The sequence below is a fragment of the Seriola lalandi genome, unplaced genomic scaffold, assembly GCF_002814215.2.
Source record: "Seriola lalandi dorsalis isolate HSWRI2012SDOR001 ecotype SW California unplaced genomic scaffold, Sedor1 jcf7180002054927, whole genome shotgun sequence".
Taxonomy (NCBI): domain Eukaryota; kingdom Metazoa; phylum Chordata; class Actinopteri; order Carangiformes; family Carangidae; genus Seriola; species Seriola lalandi.
In genome coordinates this window covers 643442-654604 of record NW_019525479.1, presented here as the reverse complement: position 1 = coordinate 654604, position 11163 = coordinate 643442, and the positions used below count along the sequence as shown (strand labels likewise).

Below are 11163 nucleotides of genomic sequence, written 5' to 3'. Positions count from 1 at the left end.
AAATATCTGCGTAAAACCAAAATTCGTTTTTTCTTCAAGGAAAACTAAACAGTTAAAAAAAAATTACGGGTTTTTTTTAGCTTTGGGGTCAGTATTCCGAAAAAATACTATCATGCCTGATTTGATTGTTGTTTTGCTGTTATTTTTCTACTAATTACATCAATAATTGCCTTGACGTGTAGACCTTTTAACAAGTGTACCTTCGGTTGTATTTTTAACTCGCTGTGCACTGAACGGGCCAAGACAGTGGGATAAGAAGGTGGCGCATGCGCAGTAAGCCAAACTCTTATGAAACAAAGTAGTGCAGCAGTAGAAATCAGGTACAGGGAGACAGGAGGGATTCTCAAGCTGAGGCTACAGGCACCCGGCACACAGCACTTTCTCACACATCAAAACCGAGGGAAGAAATGCTTCTTTCTTTGGGCTTGACATAAATATCACCCCCAAGGAGCCAGTACAAGGTGAGCTGAGTCTTTTTGGTAGCTTTGAGGCTTTTGTTTTAAGGCTAAACGGGCTATACTTTTATAAACAGCGCCACCAGTTACATAAGCATTGCACTGGTGACCCCGTTTTGGTCTACAAAGATGTTGTTTCCTTGCCAGAAACCTGAACTTTAAGACAGTAACATGTTTTCGAGAGGCGTGAAGACTCGTAAAACATTTTCATCAGCGTTTAATTCGTAGCGTTGTGTGCTATTAATTGTGGGTGAAGTTCATATGAGATGGGTACAATTATTAGCTCCCAGTCAGAATAAACGGAGTGACCTAATTTCCATTTGGAGAAGTCATAGGAGCCATCACTGTGGCTTGACACTTATATAGCAACATTTCTTTCTGACTGTGGTTCAGTATCAACATCTGAATAACTGATTCTTAAAATCACAACCATTACATGTTTTTATTTATTTATTTATTTATTGTGTATTTATTTATTTATTTTCCAAACGGTATAATTATGTTTACAGTGAAGTGTAGCTGTGTAATTTTTTTGCTTAATACAGTATTTTGTGTAGGTCACATGGAGTGAGCTTTTAAAATATTCCCTAGTTTGCTATTCATATGATAATATATGTAAATATATCATTACTGGTGTAACTGACTGTGATTTCATAAGACTCTTTCCATTGTCCTAATTACAATGCAATGTTTTTAGGTTTCAAGTCAGTTCTTTAAAATCCTCCATCTTCACCCACTCACCATCCAACCTCTGCCCCTTCTCCATCCCACATCAAATATTATCTGTTATTCTAAATACTGTTAGTGTGGAGGGTATTTTTCAGGTGCGCTCTAATTGGAGTTGTTTCTTTGTGAAATACAGATTATAAATGAGTAGGGTGGCAGAGAAAGTGAGGAGTTATGCTTCTATTTGTGACCATTGATTATGTCCTGCAGTAAAGCCAAGTTCATCAAAGTTAATGCAACTTGTAGTCACAGATGCCTCAGAGCCATATCAGCTCAGGGACCACCTCTATAAACAACAGCACTTTGGTCACCTCATGCAAATGTTTTTATTTGAGATGTCTTTCTGGGTGTAATTTCTCTGTGCTGATGATACATATTTTTTTTTAACCTATGATGACAACATCTATAAATGTCAACATAGCTTTGACAAGCAAGACTCTGTCATCACCTTGGGTGGATTGTAGTAACTGGTGTTTTGGTCCAGACAGGAGCTTTTAAAACTGCAGCAGGAGTCGTACAGTAGCTTTACAATAAGCAGTGGCTAATCGCATTGTAGACTGTGTGTTAATGAGTCATTCATGATTTATTAGCTAATGTTTGATCAGTTAAGAATAAATTGCGCATCAAATTTGTATTCGCTTGTAATTTGCTTGGATTGGACACCAGTTATAGTGGATTCTACGTGTGAGTTTTCAGTGTAACTTCTCAAAGTCAATGTATTCGATAAACATTCATTCACAAATTTGTCATTGATTAACATTTTCAATTCCACTGCCTCACTGTTAGGTACGTCAGTGCAAACTCAAGCAGTCAAACTTTATTCAAACCGGTTAAACTTTATTCAAAATTCTAGTGGAACCAAAGCAGAACCAAAAGCAACCAAAGATTTGAAATATGTTGGGCTTGATTTTGTGACAATGTGTAAACAAGCACTGTTGACTCAAAGGAAAAGTAACTCTGTAAATCTCCTTGGAGTCCAGTTTTCCAGTGTCCATATGTTTCCTCTTTATAATCCAAACATTGTGTTTTTGCCAAAACATAGCACATGTTGGTTTGCACATATTAGAGCATCCACCTGTCAGTGTTGTTTGTCAGGTTCACTGTATCCTGCAGTAGCTCACTCACTCAGCGTAACCAACATTCCTCCCACTCATTTGTTATAGGTCAGTGTGTTAAATTCTAGTGAGAGTTCAATACAACTAAAATCAGAGTCAGCCTTAAGATACGTTTTTGCAAGGAAATGAATTAACACTGAACTGGGACAACAACTGTTATGCTGCATCCTGGTGGCCGGGAAACATTTGGTTTTGTACACCACTTGTATTATCATAGTGTGACAGTCCATTTGAACCTTGGAAACAACAGTTTGACAAAAAGATCTTAACCCGAGGTCCAGTTAGTAGCTCTGACTGGGACTTTCAACAGCATCCCATGGTCTTCATCAGTAGTTGAAGTTTGCTCAGTTGTCAATCACGTGATGTAAACTTCTGTTGTGATAAGAGGTGGTTGTATTTGGACTCTTGTACAGTATTATCATGCCGATCTTACTTGATCCTTGTCATTAATCTGGGTGCTGTCTTTGAACCTGCTTAAATACACAATTACCACTGCCATCCATTTCTGGTCCTTTCTATTTAACCAGTGATTTATTGATCCATTCCATCACACTTTCTTTTGTTTTTTTAAACCTGAAAGTGAATCTTAAAAGTTTTAAGAAAAAAAAAATGTAAAAAAGGTTTTTTTTTTATGACACGTCAAAGCCTGTGTTTTGAGACTAGGCTGCCACCCCTCACCCATACTCACGTTTTTAAGTTTATCAGTTATGCACCAGTTCAAAAAAACTGCAAGGTTAGCAGCAAAGATGGCTGATTATGAATGAATATCAGCTTGACAATACATCAAAGACATTATCCTCTTCAGAAGAGGAAATGAAATGGCTTCTGAAATTTGCTTCTTTAAATATCATAATGTCCTATTTGAATCTCAGTTTCAATGAAATGTGCTAGCCAACAGGGACTCAGTTCAATTCTGACTCACCCAATCAGTCAGTCAGCCAAGACGTACAGTTGATCTATTGAATTAGCCTGCAGGCAAGCCAAAAGTCAGCTAGCCTCCTGGCTATTTATCCATTTAAATTAGCATCTCCCCATCTGTCAGGGACATTCTGTTCCCCTTTCTGCTGCCATAAGCTGTTCAGTTTGCCAGCCAGCTCCATAGACCCACATCGCCGGCAGGAGTCACACTACACCATGTCATCCTTTGTATAGAAGTGCAGTAAATGGAGGAAAAAACACAAAGAATGGTCAAAGTCATGACTTTTGTTGGACCAGAAAACTAGACTTTCCTTGGATATACAGTGGTTTAAAATTAACACCTGTTAGGCACTAAATGGCAGTAAAAGTTGTTCCTTATTTGGCCTGTAAATCCCTGAGTCTCACCTGTCATTAATGTTTTAATGCATCAGCATTTGTCAGGCTTTGTCCCGACTTGACTGAGGTCCAGTTTATGCTCATCTGATCATGAGCCAATCAAATCAGTAATCCAGTGGCTGAGTATCACACAGACTTCAAATTGGCTGTTTTGTACATTACATGGATTTGCACTCCCTCTGCACAGTTCCTCTCCTAGATCACATATCATGATCTTCCTGCTCCACCTGTGCTTCTGTTGTAACTGCAATTAAAATTAAAAAGCAAAACTTATGTTGGGATCTTGTAGCTCCAGGAACCATGACAGAGCCCACTGCAGCCTGAATGTGTTTAATACCAAAGCCTTGTCACCTATTCTTTGTTTAGATCATTTTATGGATTTTAGCCTTTATAGGACACAGTAGAAAGACAGGAAGGACTGGGTCAGAGAGATAGGAGGATAAAAGGTCTCAAGCTGGACTTCAACCAAGGTCACTATATGTGTTACAGGAAACTGAGCCACCACATCAGTTGGAGCAGTTGTATGCATGTCACTCCTCTCTCGATCTAACGTGTATGGCTGCAAATAAGAGTCGTTAGAAATTTTCAGCCACAGATTTTGTCATATTGTTTATATGATAAAACTATCCTTGTATCTTAGATTGTAGCAGACCTAATTAACCGTTAAATGGCACTGTTTTAAGACAATGTAGTAGTAGTAGTAGTCATTTGATTTTCTAGAAGTTTTACTACATAACTAAATGTCAAGATAAACATATAATTATATATCGTAATTACTCCTAAATAACTGATCATCTGCCAAATTAGTTAATGTAAATTATATTTTTTGTGTTTCCACTCATCGATTAATCAATTAATCATTCCAAAATGAAATATTTTTAAATGCATGAATGTCCTCAGGCATAAGAAATGATCATTCTTTTTGCAATGGCACACTGAAAGTTGAGTTTTACTTTACTGTTGCTCCATTTCATCGCGCGCCAAATGCCTAAAAATATCTCGGCTTACAATAGAAAGCAGAAAAAATGTTTGGGCACTGAGAAGTGATGGTGTTCCTGTTCAGATTGTTCTATCCCTGGCTCATCCCACAGTGTTGGCAGCTGATACAACTTGGATGCTTCTGTTATCTCTCCTGTTGGGAGGCATTCAGTTTTGTACCAGCCCTGAGTCAAAAGTAGCTGATGGCATCACATCCGGTTCTGTACACAGAGAGCTGATGTTTTCATTCACCTCGATTTTGAAAGAGGCATTTCACCACCATTCAGTCACTTCCAGCTCTTCAAAGATCACTTTGACAAACGGTGATCCTCCTTCTTCTACTTCTTCTCTTCTTCCTCTTTCAGAATAAGATGGCCCGAAATTCCATCCACTGGTTCCGGAAGGGCCTCCGTCTCCATGACAACCCAGCGCTACGGGAGGCTGTCCGCGGGGCAGACACAGTGCGCTGCGTTTACTTCCTGGACCCATGGTTTGCGGGCTCCTCCAACGTCGGGGTCAACAGGTGGAGGTAAGGGTTTGCTTGTTTGTTCTTTGGGGAAATTTTACAATTATTTGATCATCATATACCGACTTTTAGTATAATCGTATTGCAACATATCATCTGATCATATCATGAAAACATATTTGCAAAGTTCTTGGTTCCCAACCTGTGGGTCTGGGACCTCCACAGAGTCTCACAAGAATAACTTGTGGGTTTGCAAGATGATTCAGATGATGAAAACTAATCTTTGCTTTTTTATTATTTAAAAAATGTATTTATTTATTTTATTATTATTTTTTATTTTATTTATTGTAGCATGTGTTAATCATTAAATAATATTTGCTGATAATACATGCTGGTCACAATCATTAGACGTAAGCAATCTTTCAAGGTTCCCGACCTGAGGGTTGTGACGAGCCTGACAGCTCTTTTTAAGGCTCAGTTTCTGAATACAGGCTGTGTGCATTTCTTTGTGGACTGATCACTCTGATACTTTCACAGTATTAATATAGAACCTAGACCTGCTTTATAATCAAAAAAGACATGGAAATCTCTCTTTATACAATATGGGATCTTTTAAGAGAAAAGCAGAGATGGCTACACAAAATGATGTTAATTTTTCCAACTTTCCTCTTATCTTTGCTCTATTTTATTTTTAAATAAACAAAGAAATAAACACTCTTTGGTAGAACTTGTCATATGCAATTACAGAGGAGGTAAACATCACCCTTCATTTTAAGAAAACAGCAGCCAAAAGGTTGGGAATCACTGGTTTAAATAAAGAAAAAATGTATTTCTTTTGTACTAATGGTGATGACAGTCAGAGTAGAGCTCAAACATAATAGGGAGCTGACTTGCTGAGATAAGAATAAGAACCACAGAGCTGCAGTGCTGCGACACACAACATGATGTCAGCATTTCTCTTATTTTGAAACTTAATTTGTATCTAAGGCTCTTACATTTTTAAATGGTCAGATTGAGACTTTTCCTCATTGTCTAGGTAAACTTTTGGATTCTTTTCAGTCTTGTCTTTTAGTTAGAATTTGGATAATGGAAGTCCATTGTTAAGACTTCTTCATGGCTGTTTGTTTTGGTTTTGAAAGCACCGCAAACGACAAAAGATAAGTGGATTTAACAGGCGAAATAAATAAGGGTTTACACCTTTGACCTGGATGCGCTTGCTCAGTTGGTTTTGCAGCCCACAAGGTGCCCTTTTGTTGTAGTCTCTGCTCACATAATCCCTGTTATAGAGGTCAGTCAGCAGGTAGATTTAGCGCTCAGTGACTGGATGAATTGGTTATAGCGGGAGTCTGCCATCTCAACACGAAGCAGACTCCAAGGGGAGGTCTCAGAAGTAGGTCATTAGAATGGGTATACGAGCTCCTAGGATAAAGTTGTGTGTAAATAGGCCGTGTGACTGTTTTGTGGGAGTCTGTGTAATGTTAGATGAAGCTCTGCCGCATGTCAAGGAAGCGCGTTTGAGTTCACGTGAGTGCCGAGTTTGTAAACCGTCACATATGCTCTGCAGGGGGAGGGGGAGTCGATATCACTTGAACGTTCATTGCTCGCTGGCCCGTCTGTTGCTCTTTAGAGCTATTTGTAGTCCTCAAACTGGAATAGTCAATACTGAAGTCAGTGACCCAGTGATATCCAGCTGATTGTGATACTAAAAATGTAAACACATCTGCAGTGACGGTGATGGCGACACCATCATCCAGCCAGGAAGCGCACATCGGTGATGCACGTCTTTTCACCTCTTGCAGATTCCAAAACATCGTTTGTAGGTCACTGGTAAAGCAAATGCACTTCTTTATTTCTGTCTGCCGTTGTTAATGTGATGTAAAGACTCCATGAACCGAGGGGTCATCGGTGTCACCAACAGCAGGATGGAGAATTAGGAAGTCTGGCAACACTTTATTTTACAGGTCCATATTTTTCTAATAATTTCCCAGGAGGATTACTGGACAGACCAATGTGTATAAAGTGGCCTAATTAAAGGTGAAACGGAGATCAAAACATTCAATACTACAAGAGCATTTTATTTGATGCACAGCAGGTCAGCTGATCATTCAAAAAATGAACAAAAATGTTGTGAAAAATATGTAAAGTTTGTCTACAGGCAAGCGGTTAGTAAGCAAAAAGTTATCATTTCCTTCCCCAGGTTTGAATTGAGCTTTTCTTTCAGGAAATTCTTCTTTAAAATAAAAGTATTTTCACTGCAGCTCTCCAAACTTTTTAAAAATTATTTGGGAGGGTTGTACTTTCAATTTCTGACATATTGTTCTTGTTCTCATTGAGTGAGACTGTGCATATTGTATATTGCCTTGGACTAGGGCTGCAACTAGTAATTGTTTTTATTATTAAATAAAATAATTATTTTCTGAATTTGCTGTCATGTTTTATCAATATCATGTCAGAAAATAGTGAAAAATGCCTGTTCAAATTGTCCAAAAACCCAAACTCATATTTTGACAGCTTGTTTTGTTCAGGTCGGTGGTTTGATTCCCGGCTCTTCCAGTCCACATGTGGAAGTGTCCTTGGGCAGGATAACGAACCCCAAATTGCCCCTAATGGCTGTTCCATCAGTGTATGGGTGTGATGTATGAATGTGTGTGTGTTTGTGTGAACGGGTGAATGTGGGTAGTATTGTATAGCACTTTGAGCAGTACATGAGATTAGAAAGGCAGTCCATTTATTTATTCATATTCACAGGAACTGGAACCAGAACATATTCTGCATTTTTGCTTGAAAAATAATTAATCAGTTATAAAACTGATTAACTAATAACAGTTTTTTGTTTCTATGCATATATATATGTATATATGTGTATATATATATATATATATATATATGTGTGTATGTGTGTATAGTGTTTCATAGGTAAATTTACTCATCAGAAAATTATGGACCTATGAAATAAAGCAAATAACACAGCTCTTTGTGGTTGAACAGTTGCTGTCGGTTCAGCATGAGTTTTATTGCTCTCATAGGTGGGACCACGGGGCTGAGGAGGCTAAAATCTCCCAAGGCAATTTAAAGTAATTCAGTGGCTCCTATGAGGGAGAAACAAACAGTAATTCATATTTCTTTTAGAGCTCTGTCCATTAAAGAAAAAATTTATTTCAGGGAATGTGTCGTGTGAAGTTCGCATTGGTTAGACTCTCAGTCTGATTGCTTTCTCCCCTGAGAGGAAAAGTAGCATCTTACTTCACTTTTTCGAGTGAAATGGGCAGAAAATTGTTGACCCAGGCCCTCTTATCAGAACTAAGGCAGTGACGCACAACAAACGCACTGCTGTCAGACTCAAGGCTGAAAGAACCCTTTTTTTTCTGCAGAGGCTAAAAAGCTGCATCAAAGGTCACAAGATGATCCACTGAGGTTAGATTGAGACAAATCAAGCAAAAATTAGGTCACTGATATGTGCACAAGCACATTTTCATATCCGTGGGTGTCGCACATACACTACAAGAAAATTGCATTTTAAAATAATTTAGAAAGTAATCAGACATGTCCCATATGCAGACACACAGCAGGAGAGGCAGACCAGACAGATGTCTGCACTCTGCAGCACTGACAGCCAACCCCTCCAACTGCACTGACACCTGCAGGTCTGTCTATAGCAGACCATCATCCAATTAGCACTGTTATTTTTACCTGAAACTAGGACTTAAAATGTCTCGTAGGTCTGTTGTGCAGGGATTTAAATGCTCCATGGTTACCAAGAAGCTACAGTTGATAGTGATCTTTCCTGTTTGTTCTTGCTCATTCATTTCCTCTAGTGAGAGCTGTGCAAACGAGACAAACTGTATGTATGACAGATGTCTTTACTGCTCTGTAATGACCTACTTTGCCCTTGGTCTTCCTCACAGATATGATAATGTCAATTCCACAGTTCCTGTAAATGATTTCCTCAGGTGCTGTTGGTGAGGTTTACAGTTACTTGACTGACTGGATCAGTCAGTCAAGTAATTGTAAACAAATTATCCAGTATAATCTGTATCGTTATAGTTAAGTTGTATGTACGTGCCACAAATCCCAAATTATAATCTCAACTGAATTTTTGACCCATATCCTTAGTGTTTTTGAAGAATCTCATGTAAAGGTCAGAAATGATTTAAAAAAAAAACTGTAATTTTAGATTAACCACTGGACAGAGCTCTTCAAAATCTAGGTTCTGCTTACGTGACTGAAAAACAATCTTATCTCTTGAAACCACCAATTACTAATACCTTCTCAAATAAGTAAGAAAAAGGAGACATAAACTGTTTTTTTTTTCTCTTTTTGCTGTTGTCTCTTTATCAGTAACCGTAGGACACGTAGTCCCTTGTTTCCTTTAAGGTGGTAAAACCTTTATTTGGTTTAGGACACACCTCAGCTTGTTTCAACTTTTAACTTTCCCATGCTGAAGACTCATCAGGCCTTAAAGAAGAAAATAGAACCATATTACCCTCCCTATCTTTTTCCCACTTTCCCTACTTTCTTTCTCTCTGGTGGCAGTGTCTTGCAAACATTTCCTACATATTCAGGCTGTGTATTCAGTTGTTTTCTGACTAAACATCTCTGTGTAAAGTCCATTAGGACTGACAACTGGAAAAACTTGACAGCTATTCTAATAAAACATAATGTTTTACCAATAAATTAATAAGATGTCAACGTGTTAAATCGCAAAAGAAAATCTTTTTCCAAAAACTCTTCATTTTCAAATAAAAACATTATTAAATGCTATCTGTGCAAGATCTGGAGCAGACAACAGATGGGATTACTCTGTGTCCCCGGTGTGGTTACGAGTAAAATCCAAGTGCTAGGTGAAGAAGCAGAAACCATTAAAATTTGAGGATAATCAATTGTTTTTCCATCTAAAGGAAAATGTGAGAATAGTCTGTGCAAGAGATGTAGGTTAGTGTGCCAGTGCATGAAACTTCTGAGCAGTTATGTGATCCTGACCTACTTGTGGTTAGGGTTTCCCGCGTGGCCTGTTACCCAACAGATACACATTGGAAAACAATGGAGGTGCAAGCAAAAATAAATGAACAGAATCCACTACATGAAACAAGTGGTCGTTTATTCTGTTAAAAAACACAAAAGATCAGAGGTAACGCATCATCAAGTAGTGACCGAGGATATCGACTGTACCACGACCTCTGCCCTTGTAATGATCACTCTGCGCTTGACTGGAAAAGGATGCAGGCTGGCAAACACTTGAGATTTTACTCCTTACTGCAGTATGTCACCACAAACTTGGAGACCTAAAACTACTCTAGGGATGGCTAGGATGCCATCCCAGCTTGTTGCTGTGGACAACACCTAAACATCACAGTACTGGATGTACTGTATATACAAGACTTAACTGTGCTGTGTACAGCTCCAGAACTGTTAGGAAAAGACTTCTCTGCAGTGGTTTGATTGAAGTTAGGATGAAGGATAGCTCATTCAGTGGCGCTTTTATTATACTTGTCTGTGTATAAATGGGCTCTGTGTGACAATGTGAATTATACCCTCCTGCTGTTGTTTGATTTACAATGTGTGGTTATCAAAGCAACAATATCAACAAAAGACTGTTGTTATAAGACAGATGTATGGTAGATATGAGATATTGTAGGCGTTACACATTTAAAAGGAAATAGAATAAGAACAAGCGAAGCAGGAACCATTTCTAAAGCTTAAAGCTGAATTACAGATTGAACTCAGAATCTGAAAATTGCACATAAACATTTACGGAAGCAAACGGCTCCAATAAGCAAATTTGATACTGGATTCAGATAAAGTGACATGAAACCCCAGTCCCTATATGTGTCAGGGGAGATCCAGGTGCAACACACCATCTCTAGCATCCCAAAGGAACACAGTCAAATCTTGTGTTTACAGTTGATTTTATAGACAACAATCAGCTGTGTAGGCAACAATGAAAAGGACCCATTCAGAGTTTGTCATTCGGATTTTTTTTTTCTTTGCTTGTGAGAAAAGGACTTGTGAGTCACAGGAGGCGAATCACAAAAACGTTCCATGAAAAAGTAAAATAACACCAAAGTGTGTGTGTGTGTGTGTGTGTGTGTGTGTGTGTGTGTGTGTGTGT

The 11163-nt window shown here is 38.4% G+C and overlaps 1 protein-coding gene across 1 annotated transcript in view; it reads left to right on the top strand.

Annotated features, from left to right (window-relative positions):
- The first annotated feature begins 302 nt into the window (after positions 1-302).
- LOC111644187 (cryptochrome-1-like) overlaps positions 303-11163 on the top strand; it is a 30424-nt gene continuing 19563 nt past the window's right edge. Inside the window, exons 1-2 of the mRNA XM_023392948.2 lie at positions 303-461; positions 4954-5117. Coding sequence (XP_023248716.1) covers positions 4960-5117 — 158 coding nt within the window. The 5' untranslated portion in view covers positions 303-461; positions 4954-4959. The remainder of the gene's footprint in view (positions 462-4953; positions 5118-11163) is intronic.